This window comes from Taeniopygia guttata, chromosome 6 (genome assembly GCF_048771995.1).
Source record: "Taeniopygia guttata chromosome 6, bTaeGut7.mat, whole genome shotgun sequence".
Classification (NCBI taxonomy): domain Eukaryota; kingdom Metazoa; phylum Chordata; class Aves; order Passeriformes; family Estrildidae; genus Taeniopygia; species Taeniopygia guttata.
The window spans coordinates 2,480,338-2,495,630 of NC_133031.1; the positions used below are offsets into that span (position 1 = coordinate 2,480,338).

The 15,293-nt window shown below is 49.7% G+C and overlaps 1 protein-coding gene across 19 annotated transcripts in view; it reads left to right on the forward strand.

Annotated features, from left to right (window-relative positions):
- The window catches only part of COL13A1 (collagen type XIII alpha 1 chain), a 59,603-nt gene that overhangs the window by 17,480 nt on the left and 26,830 nt on the right, over positions 1 to 15,293 (forward strand). For 10 of the 19 annotated variants that reach the window (XM_072930809.1, XM_072930807.1, XM_072930806.1 and 7 more), the window contains 14 exons: positions 429 to 470; positions 1,304 to 1,330; positions 2,058 to 2,093; positions 3,357 to 3,419; positions 4,000 to 4,026; positions 7,720 to 7,764; positions 9,442 to 9,474; positions 9,977 to 10,003; positions 10,582 to 10,644; positions 12,403 to 12,456; positions 13,464 to 13,550; positions 14,015 to 14,068; positions 14,279 to 14,323; positions 14,904 to 14,972. In XM_072930809.1, coding sequence (XP_072786910.1) covers positions 429 to 470; positions 1,304 to 1,330; positions 2,058 to 2,093; positions 3,357 to 3,419; positions 4,000 to 4,026; positions 7,720 to 7,764; positions 9,442 to 9,474; positions 9,977 to 10,003; positions 10,582 to 10,644; positions 12,403 to 12,456; positions 13,464 to 13,550; positions 14,015 to 14,068; positions 14,279 to 14,323; positions 14,904 to 14,972 — 672 coding nt within the window. The remainder of the gene's footprint in view (positions 1 to 428; positions 471 to 1,303; positions 1,331 to 2,057; positions 2,094 to 3,356; positions 3,420 to 3,999; positions 4,027 to 7,719; positions 7,765 to 9,441; positions 9,475 to 9,976; positions 10,004 to 10,581; positions 10,645 to 12,402; positions 12,457 to 13,463; positions 13,551 to 14,014; positions 14,069 to 14,278; positions 14,324 to 14,903; positions 14,973 to 15,293) is intronic. The other 9 variants (XM_072930815.1, XM_072930816.1, XM_072930814.1 and 6 more) reach the window with 9 other exon arrangements.

Genomic DNA, 15,293 nt, shown 5'->3' on the forward strand with positions numbered 1-15,293 from the left:
CTTCTGCTTCCCCATCCCCTAGGGCACAGGCTGTTTCCTCTGGGCACTGTTTCTTTTAGTGAAGGTGAGATAGCCATGGAGAGGAGGCTTGCACAGAAAGTGGATGTGTGGATAGGAAGAAGTTCTGGGGAAAGAGGGGAGTGAGAGGAAAGGCAGGGATGTGAACTGGGCCCTGCTGCTATCTGGATACACAGTGGGTGACACCAGGCTCATTTCCCCCTCCTCAGCCCCTGCAGATGGCCCCGGGGAGGAAGTGACACATGGGGTGTAATTGTCGTGCTCCCTTCCACCCCTTTGAAGTCCTGTCCGTGTCCTAGCAAGCAGCTGAGGAGGGTGGGAGCAGAAGCACCATTTATAAAATAATACCCTTGCTGAATGGCAGGGCAGGCGACAGAAAGTGCTCCTAATGTACCTCTCTCTTGCAACAGGGCAGAGCAGGAGAGCCTGGAAAGCCTGGCAGAGATGGGAAGGTGGGTACAAGAATCCAGCTCCGTTCTTGGGAGCTGCAGGGGCAAACGTGGCATGCTGACTCTGCAGCCACTGGGAATTAAAGGAGCTTCCATCTCCAGGAGTTTTCAAGGCCTGCTAGCAGGACCAACAAGTCTCATCTCTGGAGGCAAATGTACCTCTCCACATACAATACAGGGGTCAGCACCCTCATTTCCTCTCTGAGAGAGCTCCATCTCTCTCTGAGGAGCCAAGGAGAGGATGGCTAAATACCTGAATTGCCAAAGCAGGTGGCAGAGGCATCAGAGCATATCTAGAGTAGTTTTCCTTTCCTGACTGCTCATAGGCAGCTCCTGCATAGATACTTTGTTTATTTATATTTACACACACGTATGTCTGGTATGCCTCATGGTTCATATCAGGTAAATTGTTTGGTGGTTTCTCATTTAGAGGCACAAGTGGTTTGTTTGTTAATATATTCTCTCTGTTTAGCTTGCCAGAGGAAGCTGCAAATGCTTGATTTACTCCAGAGCTGCAGTGGGCTGGGAACAAGTTCCCCAAGCAAGCCAGAGAAACAGAAAAGATTCTGAAGCATAATGCATAAGGCAAAGCAGCTTTTTAGACTTCAGATTCAGCAAGAACAAACCTGGGGGGATGGAGCACTATGGGCATAAGTTTGTTTAAGTGTATGGACTAAGATATCTACATGAAGAATAGACTGGAAATGTCTGAGCTCACCAGTGCAAATCTCTAAGGGGTATTTCAAATCAAGCCAGCCAGCATCCCTCCATCACCCTGCTGTCCATGTAATGTCTGCAATTTCCAACCCCAGTGTCTGTTTTGATTTTATCCACAGGGCTTACCTGGGCCTCCTGGACCAAAGGTGAGACATCTCACCTCACTTAGAGGTGTAGGAAGATGACGAGCAGAGATGGACTCTCCTGATGAGGACAGATGTGTACATTTTGATGGTTGGAGGAGGGGTAAAAGAGGTTACATCAAACAGCTGAGAAGGATTTCTAACCCAGCTCAGCACTGCTCTGGGGCCCTGCCCGTGTGCTGACTCATGGGTTTCATCCAGGCGACACGTCTGAGCTGCATCTTGACTGAGCCAGGCACGCCTCATCAGCCCATCTTGCAAAATTGTTTGCCACACACAGCTTTATTGGCTTCTTCCATTCTCAAAGCATTTCCCAGTGCTTCAGGAATGGATTTTGCAATGCTATTGTTAACTCTGCCACGGTTTCCCATTTATTCACTTGCCAAAGTGCAAGGGAGGGGGTGGTTGTTGTTGTTTTTCAGCTGCAGCCACCCAGCCTAATTTGTTTTTATCTGGGATATGTAGGCCGGGTGAGGAGATTGGAACAATGGAGTTGGGACACAGAGCTGACACATGTTACTTGTGTGCCAGGGCTTTCCTGCCAGGGCTTTGCCCAGTGCAGGTAACGCTGGCCTGTGGGTTGGAAGGGAGAGCTCACTGGGATCGCTGAGCAAAAGGCAAATTTTCCCCATGGAATGCTCTCCCATCCCAGCAACACCCAGGGAAAAGGGCAGAGATGTGTCCCTCTCAGGCCAAACTTCACTTTCTTTTGTCTTTTTGCCTTTTGCAGGGAGACACTGGGATTCAGGGATACCCTGGCAGAAAGGTAAGGAGGGAAGCTCCGCTGTTGTTAAATGAATTAAGTGCACTGATGCTTTCTGGAATCATGGCTGGAAATCTGTGGACTGTGCTGGAGCCTCCTGTGGAGCTCTGCTCCTGTTGGCTTTGCAACAGTCCCACAGATTCCCTGCTGTCACCTGTGTAAAGAGAGCCTGGGCCCAGAGTTACCTTTAACTCTCCAGCAGCTATGGAACAAGTATCTCCCCGTGTGTGTGTGCCTCTCTACACCCAGTTCCAGGCTGAAATGCATTTCTTATGCATCCAAGCCCAAATGGAGGCTGAAAAGGGTCAAATCCCTGGCTGTTGCTCTCTGGGATACAGCAAAGAGTCAGTCCTGCTCTGGGTTAAAAGGCAGAAGCTGGCAATGCCCTAATGCCTTCAGCAGCAGCTGATTAACAGCAGGGCTGTCAAGCCCAGAGGGTGTAATGAAGAGACACAGGGGAAAGACACAAAGGAAGATCAAACGGGAGAGAGGGAATGAAGAGATACTGCTAAAGAGATGGCAGCTGGACAAGGGGAAGCTGAACGTTCCCAGCAGGAAGGAATCCTGTGTCCCCTGTTATCTCCAAGTTGCTTTATGGGTGCTCTGCAAGCAAAATGGCAAGACCTGAGAGCTTTTTAATTAGCTCTGTATAAATGGAGAAGTTTTTGTTGTGTCAGGAAGTGGAAATTACAGCCCCTGCAGACCACAGCCCACTCCTGCAGACAGACAGGATTTATTGCCTCTTCTCCCAGCAAACCGTCGGGTTTTCCCTTCGGAGCCTGTCCTGTTCCCTGTGCGCAGGGCGGGCGGCTCTCACAGCGACCTCACAGCGAGGGCCTCTCCTACCAGCTCCTCTTACATGAAACAACTTGTCTGGCTCGTCACCACTGAGCCAAGAGACCACACTGGTCTTGAAGGATGAGCACAAGGCTTTCCCTGGGAAAGCTGGAAGGAGTGGATGAATGTTGGGGACCAGATCCTAGCAGGAAGGCAAAAGAAGGCTAAATGTTGAGGAAAGTTGTTAACTCAGCTATGATGTAGGATATGGGACTGCTCCCTTCACTCCATACATTTCATACACTGAATGTCCTTCTTGATGCAGAGTGGTGCTCCTCTCCCAGAGACCCAGGGGTAGGTTGGTGTGCGTGGGACACCTCAGTGTGGGACATCCCTCTCACACCTCTGCTGACCTTTCTGGCAACCCACAGCTCCTTTTCTTGCTGCTATGTTTGCTACTTCCACTGTTTTCTTTGTTCTCTTCCTCAGGGTGAGGTGGGCGAGTCAGGCCTGCCCGGTGCCCATGGTCTCCCTGGAGCCTCTGGCCCCAAGGTAACCCTTAAACTTGAGTCAGTGGGCCACCTCTCAGGGGCAGATTAGTGGCACACGCCTGTCCTAAAGGGATATCAAAGGCCAGGGGTTGGAGACAGTTCTCTGGAGCCTGGAATGAACCACATGAACAGGAACACTTGCTCTTGTGTGAAGAATCTGGGCAGTTGTTGGCCAAGGTGATTCCATGCTGTCCTGAACCAGGACCTACAAAGTCCCCCATTAAAGAATAAAACCAGCCCAGCCTTTAGAGGCTTTTTCACCAGGGCTGTGAAAATGAAGGTACCCTGGACCATGAAATGTTTGGTTTCTACACCCTTATAATGTAGAAAAGCGTTAGTAGGGACAACCTCCAGCATCCACTCCAAGGACCTAAAGTGCCTTTGCCCTTTAGGGAGGGAAGGGCTGCAGCCAGTGCTTGACTGGTACCATGTTACTGTGAGGAGACCTGGAGTGCTGGGGTTGCATTTATCACACCCGTCTTTTGGCTACTTTATCTCTTGCTGTTACTGCTTGCTTGGTTTTCATTTATGTTTACTGTCCCTCCCTGTTTTCCTCCTTTCTTCTCTCCTTTGCTGGGCAGGGTGAAAAAGGGGATGCTGGCATAAAGGTAGGCATGACAAATATGTTTTTCTAGCTCACAGTAGATTACCTGGGAGATACTGCTCCTTGGGCTCATGGATTGTAAGGGGAAGTTGGGTGCAAGGCAGCTCTGTGGGGTATTTGATGGAGTACACATCTGTGCTCTGACCACAGACAGGCACTCTGAGCTCAGGCAGTAAATGCTGCCTTCATCCCTTCGGTGGAATTCGATGCTTACCAAAGGCATTTCTCTGACTATGAAGCTTGCTGGTGATTTGTTACATCTCTCTATTTGATGGGCTAGGTTGGGGTTTCCTCATAAAATCTGGTTAGCTGACGCATCAAATCCACTCAAACTCCGCCATTCAGGCTGAGGTTTGGCACCAGCTTTTCTGTCTGTTTCTGGACACTTTTTACAGGCTCATATGGTCTCTGCCCAGATGTTATCTATTTGACTGAAATTTACTGTACCCATATATTTAAAGTATATTACTCAGCGTAGACTGTGCTTAAAACATTACAACATTGGCAAGTGTTCATGGCAGTCAGAGCACACTGTGTCATGCCATACATCTTAGACATCGTGAGGAAGGACTGGTCCTGTAATATTTGGAAAAGCATTAACTGTGACACGTACATTTCAAGTATTTAGTGTGTGGCATGCAGCTCATTTATTGTGCAGCACATACACTTTCTATATCTTTTCCATCTGGGTGGATTACTGTTTGAAGAGAGAAAAGGCCCCTTCAGAGCTTACCAAGGATGCATTACTTGGAGTTTAAAGAAATGTTCTTTGGGAATGCAGGCTCTGGGCTTATAGCTGAACAGTGCAGCAGTGATTTTCTTCCTACAAGAAAACAATACTTCCTCAGAAATACTGCAGTGCATGTAGAGTCCAAAGGTTCCCAGTGTCCATCTCCACATCAGTGTAAATCTGTCAGGCACAAAGGTGTTGCTCCTGTTTGTGCCAGTGTAAATGAAGGTGGAATTGCCCCCAGAACTGATGTGATTTGAGGGCTTGCTGGTTGTTCCTCTCTCGACAACACATCTCCCGTTAATGAACTGAAGGAATAAAGTCAGAGTGTTGCCTGGGAAGGAGAAAAGGCTGAAAGGAGAAGCTGTGTTTAGTCCTTGCTGAAGCTCCCATGTTTCACTGCTAGCATTGGAACACCTGCTTTGCTCATGCCCATGTACAAGCACCAGCCAGCTCTTCATGTGGGTTCTGGCAAAGGGGAAGTCTCCAGGTATTGCAGTCATGTCTCAGGGTCATCCAGAGGGTGGGAGCTGACTCAGGACCACCCTGGAGACACAGTCTTGCTACTTGGCCCTTTATTTATGTCTTACACACCCCACTTCAGGAAGAGCAGAGATTAAATCCACCCCACTTTTTGGGATACTAAATTGCAGCTCCAAAGGGACGCCTCCACAGCCCCAAAACAGCAGCTTCTTTCACACACAGACTATCATTTGTTACTGTCAAGGTCACTTTTCTCTTGACTTCCTTTCTTTTTCCTCAGAGATGTTGAAAGGGAAGTGCAGACACATTCTTAAATCAGCAGCCAGACCTCACTCAGGAGCAGCTCCTGAGCATCCAACAGCACGTGTATTGTTGTCTTTGGAAATTGCTTCTTTCTGTTGTCCTCCCACTTAGGAGGATTGATTAGGACTCTGGAAAACTTTTAAATCTTCCAACTTTGGATCCAATTACTTAGACTAGATTTTACCTTCTCTTTGCCTTGAGGAGCCCTGGACAAACACCATGATTCATAGGTCAACTGTAGTGGCCAATTTTATGTGGAATATCACTGCTTTGGCTGGCAGTGAAGAATATCTCTGGCTTGAAGAGATTCCCTAGTATCACACAGCCCCCTTTTTCATTTAATCACCTCTCTCCACCCAATGGCAGGTGCAGCACAACCTAGATTGTGTCTCAGCTGGTTTTTCTGTGGCCACCCTTTGTACTTTGGTCATGTAAGGACCAAAATCTGTGTCTCATGAAGGTCATCAAACAGTGTTTGTGATTACCTGGGCCACTTGAATGAGCATTTGACTTCGTGCTCCCAGCCTGTCACATTCAGCTTCACTGATATTTTCTTGCTTTTTTCCTCTGAAAGATCCATAGGATAAGGCTTTTTCTCGTGCTGAGGAAGGAGCCATAAAGCACCCACAGCCTTTCTTAATAAACCCCTGATCATTTGCCTCTCACAGTAAAGAGCAAAAAGGAAGGGTGTCTGTTTTAATTGGCAGCTGATGAGCTGATCAGCATGAGGCATCATTTGCACCCAGTGGGGATAAAGCTGCTCACAGCAGGTAGAGTGTGAAGTTTCTGTGTGAAGGGGAGAGGTGTAGCCTAACTTCCAGAGATACAGAGTGCTACCTAAATCAGCATGAGACTCAGGAGGTGTACTGGTTCCTAAATCAGCATGGGACTGGGAGGTGCTGCTGGTTGCCTTCCTGAAGCCCCCTGGGGAGCAGTGCTGGGTGTTTTGCCTTTGGTACCCAGCTCTTGACCTGGCTGCTTTTGCACCAGGGAGCACAAAGGGAACAGCCCAGCGGGTACTCCCTGCACTACAATGGTTTTCAAACACTTAAGGGCTTAAAGATGTTCTGCAGAGTTGTTTTTCCTGCTTTTTCTCCAGCACTGGGTTTCTTTCTGTGCTTCAGTGGTGCAGTGTCACGTTTGTTGCTGCCCTAGTGCCTGTGTGATCCCTCCAGTGCCAGCCTCATCAGGAAAAGCAGTGTAGGGTGGTTGCTCTGAGCTGCCCCTGTGGGGCTTACAGTGCTCCCTCTCACAGAGGGGGTTTTGCTTTTGCAGGCAAAATCACTAAACAGCTCTTCAGGCAGGCAGTTCTTCCAGGAAGGTCTCTGGGAAGGGGAATTACTGTCAGAGGATGGGCTGCCCTATGGGGATGGTCTCTGCAAGCAAGGGTGGGTGTCTCCCAGCAGAAAGTGTTGGTCTTCCCTGCTGGGTCTCACTTAAAAAAGACAGGGAGCATAGGTGGGAAGGAGAGAGACCAATTCACATTCTCCTGTACACAGTATTCCTAATTATTGATTTACTTTTCTTACTGCTGAAAATAGGGTAGTTAAGTAGTCTGTGTAGGGCAGGAGGTGGCCACACTAGATGTATATTATGGTATTAGAGGGTGTTTTACAAAATACAGTTCACAGGATGCTGTAATTAAAAAAAACTATTTTTTTTAAAAGCATATATATGTATATATATATGTATATATATATATATATATATCTCCCTGCTAAATAGCCATTCCAAGTAAGGACTAAACACCCAGAACAAAATGACAGGGGCAGTATGCAGATTGCCTGAAGATGTTTCATTTTCCAGTTATCAGAAGACAGAATTCAGGCTAACAGCACAAGGCAACCCTTGGATTTTCTGTCTCTCCAAATAGGTTTGTTCATCCCAGGTTCACTGCAGGATGAGTGCCTCCCTGTGCCCTATAGCGTGCTAGAATGTGGGATGTGGTTGCAGGGTATGGAGGCTGTGGCACTCCAGTGGGGTCAGTCCTAATGTAAGTCTTGAGAGGGGCCACTGATGGGAAATGGCCCCAGCTAGGGCAGTCAGGTGGAGAAAATGTTGCCTTACTTCTCTCAGGAGGGTTTCTCATCACCTGTGCCCTGGACTCTCCTCATGGAGCCCTGGGACCACTCATCTCCTGTCTCTTGCTGTCTTTCTCTGTGTGTCCTGCTCTGCTTCCAGGGGGAGAGAGGCATGCCAGGGCTGCCAGGAAGACATGGCTCTAAGGTACCTTGTGACCAGAGGAGTGACGCTTGTCTGCCTGACCTCACCCGTAGCACTCGGCTGCCCCTGATGCACAAGCATTTGTGTGTGTGTCTGTGAGCCAGTGACTGTCCTCAGCTGAATTATTCATGCTTCTAAACTGCAAAATACTAGGCCTCATTTATGAAGGCAGTGGTGGGGGAAGATGTGTTTTACAGAACAAATGGCATGCCCAGTCTGATGCTTACTTGCAACATCAGGATTTAATGCTTTATGCCAGTGAGAGCAGCCAGTCACTGATGTTTGTAGGGAATTGGCACTTTGTAAATTGTCCCAGGTGACCACTGCAGGTGTGTGTTAGCCCAGCTGGGAGCCTGGGCTAATGCAGGGATGAATCAGGGTCAGTGTGTGAGCAGCTCTGCATGTCTGTGGATTGCAGTTTAAGGGTAAATACTAGAAAATAACATGATCTGAATTCACTGCTGTGTGAAGGCTGAAAAATGAGGAACAGGCATCTCAAGGCTCTGTGAGGGCCTAACCAAAGGCACTTACTGCATGTTATCCCTTTCATGACTCTAGCCTGTGTTCACTAAAACCTACTGACCCTGAGACAATCTGGAATGCTTTTCCCCCCATTTATTGCATAGAATCCCTGATCTCCGTCTTCTGTCCTTGTGTTTTTTAGCTTTTGTCCCCGATTTCTCTTTCAGAAAGCTGAGAGGTATGATCCTGCTGCTCTCTGGCTCCCCACTCCTCCTTGTTTGAACTTTTCCAAGATTTTTTCACTTTGAACTTGGCTCCCAGTCCTCTGCACTGCCTCATGTGCTACATCCCACACCCTCATATTTCCCAACTTCTAACACCACTTCCCTCCCTCCCCTCTCCTTAGTTATCCCTCATATTTGCCTTTTTAACTGGACCTTTCCTAACCAGGACCTAACTAATGCTAACACAGGGGATACAGAGATTTCAGAGAGGATGGTTGACAGGGACCACCTGCTTTTTGCATCAGTGCTATTGAGGGAAATGGGACAGTCCCTGTGGGAGCAGCTGCCTCCTGAGGCTCTGAGGCACCTGTCTGGGATGGCAGGGCAGCCTGCACTCCAGGGTCCCATGGTGGTGGCTTGCACACTGCAGAATGACACCTGAATTGCAGTGCTTGGAAGTCTGGTTTTTCCCCTAAGGTGTCTGGCTTCAGAGCTCTCCTGGAAACATTTTACTGCAGGGTTTGTCTTCTGTGGTATGAACAGGTTGAGGGGGCTCTAGGGTATGAGCCAGCCTTTCCCAGGATGCTCGAGCTGAGGTGTCTGGGCTCCAGCCTTGAAGTGGGGGTTTGGTCCTTGGTCTGTCTTTGCATTCCTCAGTTATTTGACACTGTTCTGCTTGTTGGCCTTTGCTTCACTTGCAGGACTAAACCCAGGGGCGGTGGGGGTGGAAATCCGTTTGTCCTGACTGGGTTCTGCTCATGGTGCTGCCTTTGGAAGAGCTTTCTGGAACCCAGAGCCACTGCTGTAGGTGAACAGCTGCTCAGGGAATGTGGACGTGTGCTGTGTGGTGTTACAGCATTACTTCTGAGTTGTGGCAAGGAGAAGATGTGGATTTTTGCATTTTTAGTTTCACGTGGCTGATGCTGTTTAGTTTTTAAAACCTCTGTCCGATTCATTTCAACCAAGGTGTTGCTGTCTTTCCTCTCTCTGCCAGGGCGCTCCCGGGATGGCCGCCGCAGGGATGAAGGTCAGTTTTGGGCTGCAGTGCCTGAATCGGGCACGGGCGGGAGCTGGGAGAGCTCAAGGCGCTGGAAAGCGGTCGGACGGCTCCCACTGATGGGGACTGTGGGAACTGCCTTCGGCAGAGGTACCAGACCCGTCTGCAGCCTCATCCCTGCTACCTGCAGCGGGTCTGGTGAACTCGTGTCAGCACAGCCTCCCTCAGCTGCACCCGCAGCCTTGCTCCTCTGTGATACAGAGCAGGGAGTGGCAGGTCCCTCTTGCTCTGCTCTTTGATAAACATCTGCAAGTACTGCAAAGTGGTTACTCCGTTCTATGGAAGCCATGAGTCTGAGGTTTGGTGGTTTCTTAGGGCAGCCTGGGAGCTCCCTAATGAAGGCAAAAGAAGTTCTTGTTACCAGCTCAAGGTTCCCATAGATGAATGTTCTTTTCCTCACTCTGATAGCTCTAGGAGGATTTGTACTCTCTCCTCCTGGATTGTCACTATTTTCCTCTCTCTTTCTCACCAGGGCGAGCCTGGGACTCCAGGAGAAAAGGTACTCTCAGAAGGTTTTGCTCTGAGCCTGCACTTCTGGTTGGTTTGTGTATTTGTCCCCTCCCTGAGCAGCTGAGGGAGTTGAGCAGTGTCTGTATACTTCCTAGTGCCCAAATCCAGGCCCTAATGGCACCTGCCACTCTAAACAAAATGGTCCTAGGATACAGTGATACCAAGTGAGGGAGGGACCATACTGCAAATATTTCCATTCTCCTGCTCAAGTCTGTGTCCATGGGAATACCTTCCAGCTGCCTTCCTCCTTTCCTCCCTACTCCACAAGAGACGCAGGGCACACTTTGCTTAGGAAGCAGGTTCCCTCTGCCCCTTCCCTTGTCCCTCCTCTGCCTCCCAGCACTTCTGTGCCCCCAGCAGCCTTCCCGTGTCCCTGCAGAGGGCTGTCCCCATCTCAGTGTAGCGTGACTGGGGGTGAGTTCCCAAGGCAGGCATGGTGCACTAGTGCCCCATCCCTCTGCATCCCTGAGCAGCTGCCTCCCCTTGTTTGAGGCTGGCTGGGTTATGTTACAGCATGTGACAGCCATGTAACACACACATTCCCTGTCTCTTTTCTTCCCCACAAAGGGAGATTCTGGAGTGCCAGGGAGGATGGGCCCCCCAGGTTTGCCAGGGAAGAGGGGGCAGCGGGTAGGACATTGTGTGTTTGGGCTGGGTGTCCTGGCAGCGCTGCGTTCCTGCGAGCGGGAGCTGCCGTGTGCTGCACTGCTGTGCTTGCAGGGGATTATGTGTCCTGTGCTGGCTCTTCCCCCTTGGTGAAGTGTGTTTGTGTGTTCCTGCTTGCAGGAGGTGGGGGCTGCTGGCAGGCAGGGCAGCATGAGATGCCTGGGATGTAGTCTTGTCCTGGGAACGATTAAGGACAGTGCCACTTCTCTTGACTCCAGAAATAACACCCTAAACAGGCATTCAGTAATCTGACCTCCTTCCTCAAGAAATCCACTGCTTTGCACCCTAGTTCTGGCAGCACAGGATGTTTTCAGTAGCTCTTACGGACATGTATATTCAAAACAGTCTTTGAATGAAAAGTGGGAGAATCAGGGATTCATGGAGCCCTGGGACAGGATTATGCCAAACTTCTTCCTTAGGTATGAGGTCCTGAAAATATTTTCCCTCTTTCCAGGGAGAGAAGCATTAATTTAGCAATGTACATGCTCTGCAGGGAAAGAAAGCTGGGGGAGGGGGACCTTACAGGTGGCTGGAAGCCAAATTACCTTGGAGAAAGGGGTCACTGCACTCTAGAATTGCCTGACAAAAAGATTGCTGCTAGTAGATTATTTTCCAGGGAGCCACCAGTGCATGTCTGTTCCTGGAGCATTGATGCAAGTCCCCTGCATGTCAGATGCGTGCCCTTGAGCTCTGATGAGCAGCACCAGTCTCTGCAGGCTGGCAGCATGGCTCTAGGAGAGAGCTGGCCAGCTGTGGGGGGAAAGAGGGTTTGAATTGTTCTGTAGAATCTGGACAAGCTGAGTCTTGGAGCTGTGGGTGTAGCTAAGAACACACCTTTCCCTGGTGATGCATTTGAAACATCTTTTCAGGGTAACAGAAACCTCCAAAATCTCTCTCTGTCCTGGTAAAATGCAGACTCCCAAACAGGACACTGTACATGGAAACCATGAGTTTAGCAGCTAGGTTGAATGGTCTAAGATAACTTAACTTCAACATAAAGACCAGTCATTGTGCTCCAAAATTGAAGATATGGTCCAGGTGTCATGGTGAACTGAGCAAAGCCACTTCACCAAGGGAGTGCTGGATGCTCTCATTGCTCACTGCCCATGGCATCCTCCATGCTCCATGGTGCCTCACGCAGCTCAGCCTGCAGCTCTCCAGGCATCGTCTTACACCATCAGCTGCTGTCTTTGCTATTTTTGCTGCTCTTGTCTTCACTGCTTTACATGACCAGTGTGTGTCCCAGAGCTTGGCTGCCAGCTGAGATGCTGCACTGCTTGGGTTTATTTGAGAGCACGATGAGTGTGGGATTTGGAGCTAGGGAAGAGGAGCAGGGCATGGAGAAAGTCCTGCACTCCAACTAAAATTCACCCTGGGCAGCAGCTTCTGTGGGCATATGAATCAGGGAAAGCCTGTGCAGAAGGAGTGACAGGGAAAAGTGTTGAACACACCAGAGGGTTAAGGAAGATGCACAGGGGGAACCCTGGATCCCTTTCTCATTCAACTTCCTTTGGAGAGAAAAGGCAATGATGTGCAGAGATAGTCAAAAGGATGGGCAAAAACTTGTAATGTCTTGAGCTGGTACTGCTCAAGATCTGTGCCCAAAATAAAATCCCTAGGGAAGGGAAAGAGGGTGAAACCAGGAGCAGATCACCCTTTTACTGCTCCTCCAGGATGGAAAGCCTGCAGAGTCAGTGTTGACCATGTCCGTTTTGCCAACAGGGTGAAAAGGGACGAGCTGGTGATCCTGGAATTCCTGGGCTTCCTGGCCCAAAGGTTTGTCTCTTTCCTGAATTTTTTTTTTCTTTTGGTGGGGTCGCTCTCACCCCTTTTCCTCCCTCCCTCCCGTGCACAGCTCACATTTTCTTAGCTGACTGTGGCAGCATGTTCTGCACTGTCATCTTCAGACAGGGTTGTGAGGGAGGCACACAAAAGATGCCTTTTTGTAGGAATTGCATGTCCTCATGCAGTAAGGAGGAGGTTGTGGTCCTGGGAGCAAGGCCACAGAATTGTATTCCAGTACTTTCCATTTAAAAGCATGACCCCAGATGTAACGTGGCATTTCAGCCTCCCTCCTGCTCCAGGATCCATGGATGATGAGGTGATGGGCTTTTGGGGAGCTGCACTGCTGTGCTCTGAGTTGGAGGAGTATCTTTGTGCTCAGAGAGACCCAGGGCCAGTCAGATAAAGCTAAGCCCTGAGACTGGTTTTCCCCTGTGCTCTGAGATTTTCAGATAGAAATCACACCTTTCAAATCAGCCTTGCACAGGGTGTTTTTCTTTGGGAAAGGGGACAGTGCAGTGAATGCCAGTGTAGAGGGTGTAGTGGCAAAGCTTTCCTGTTAGTGCCTTATTATCTGCTCTGTGCAAAGGACGTGGTGTGCAGGGCTGAGTGGCTGATGACTACAGCTCCAGAGGGAGGCATTCCAAAAGAAGTCATCATGTAGCTTCATCAGCTCAGTTTCATCAGCAGAAGAACACAGTGTTCAAAGGGAGGCTGGGGGATGAGGTCTGTCCACAGGCAGCCCTGTGTAGCCTGGTGCAGCCACAGGGATGATGCAGGCTGTGGCTGCTGGCAGGGCTCCACAAGGACCCTCAGGCAGGACCTTGCTGTCCTGGTTCCTGGCCAGCTGCTGCCTCTGGAGCAGTGCTCTCCAGGCTATCAAGAGCCCAGCTGATGGATCTTGTCTTGGCCATGTCTCTTAAGCCAGTATTTTGGCAAGCGAACTTGCAGAGGTGCAGAGTCTGAACTGAGACACATGACTTGTTCTTCTTTGCAAACAGGGAGAGAAGGGAATTGCTGAGAATGCCTTGGTGGGAGCTAAAGGAGAACCTGGCCCTCCAGGTCTGCCTGGACCCCCTGGACCAAAGGTGAGTGATTTTTCCTTCAGGTAGTTGTGTGTTGTGAGGGACTGCGCCCAGCACAAGGTGTGTAGGAAGGAGCAAAGGTTGTATTCATCTGTGTCCACCTCTGATCACCTGCTGGAGGGATATCAGGTTCTACAGAGTATTCTAGTACTGTTGTTTTGTATGCTGCAGGTGAGAGAGTTTGTGAACTGTTTTGGAAGGAAAATCCCTTTCTTGTGCTCAAATAACTCCCCTCTAGGCTCTGAAAAACCAGACTGAACATTCCCTCTGCACTGGACGGGACAGAAGGGTGCCTGGTGGGCAGTTGTGGCAGGAGATTTGGGCTACCTGAGGAGAAGGGAGCACAGGAGGGGTGCTTGGCTGGTGCAGTTCTGCAGTTTTTCCTCCTGGCAATGTGAAGCCAGCAGTGAAATTGCACCCTCTCAGCACAATACAAAGCCATCCCTTTCCCTTTCTCTCCCTGTCAGGGAGAAGCTGGTGACGTTGGTCAGCCTGGTGCTGCAGGATCACCAGGAGAAAAGGTACGGAATGCTTTTGCACAGCCCAGCTCTGGGTTCTGAGCTTCAGGAGCTGCAGATTTGTTCCTATGTCTACAAAACTTAGCTGAGAAGGAGAATTTTAAGTCAAGCTGTCTAGCCCAGAGTGTTTCAGAGAACCAGCCGAGTGTGATATCTGGAGTTCAAGAAAGTGAAGGGACAGGCTTTGCTAAAACTGTGAACTTCCTGTTTCAGGGGGAACGTGGCTCACCAGGAGACCAGGGACCCATGGGCCCAAGGGTAGGTGTTCCTTCACTGACACGGTTTTGGCCCTTCAGAGGGCTTTAAGGATAGTGGGACCACACTGACAGTCCAGCCTGGGTCTTGCTGTCACTAAAAGTACTCATAGATGGGCAGTGGCTAAGTTGAGGTGGGCTGTTTCTCCACTCCATACCCTCACCCCTACATTAGAGGAAAAAAATTCTCCCAGGCCATCTCAGGATGGCTCATTCATAGGAGGAGGTGGGTTTGGACATCACAATCTGGACTCAGGCCCTTGACCTACCAGAAAAAGGCAGCAAGAGGGTGGATGCATGCACGCATCTAACAATTGGTCAGACAATCCAGTTCCTGGATTCTGGCCTCAACTTCATCTCTTCCCAGACTGCCGGCTTTGATGGTTATGTCATGGTAGTCTGAGCAGGGCTGGTTACAGTTCTGTAGAATCTCCTGCACTGCAGGGGCTTTCTTTAATAAATGACAAACTGGACAGTTGTGAAATGGGCACGTCTGAGCCCCCTTTTTCAGAGTGAACCACAGCTCTGAGCCCAACAAGGGAAGGGCAGTCCCAGCCCCTGGCTGGAGACCTGGTATTTTGCAGGGCCCCAAAGGAGAGCCTGGGAAGGATGAAATGATGGACTATGATGGGAACATCAGTGAAGCTCTCCAGGTAAGCAGCTGCCCTCCTGTCCTGTGAGGTGACTGCTGGCTGCTTTACTCTTTCCCAAGGGATGCAGACAGATCTGCTTCCTTGGCAGTAGCAGCAAAGGGAAGCACTTGTTTGTGCCACAGTCCCCTTTATCCCACATCTCACTGCCTGCAGTGTTTTGGGGAATACCTGTGAATAAAGTCACCAAAGCTTCCTCACAAGGAATGTGAGGATGGAGTGCTGGGAGTGAGTGGCTGTGCCCAGCTCTGGGCTGACCTGGGCTCCACTGGGAAAATGGAGAAATTGTAGAATAACAGCTCTGTGGGACTTGAAGTGAGTATT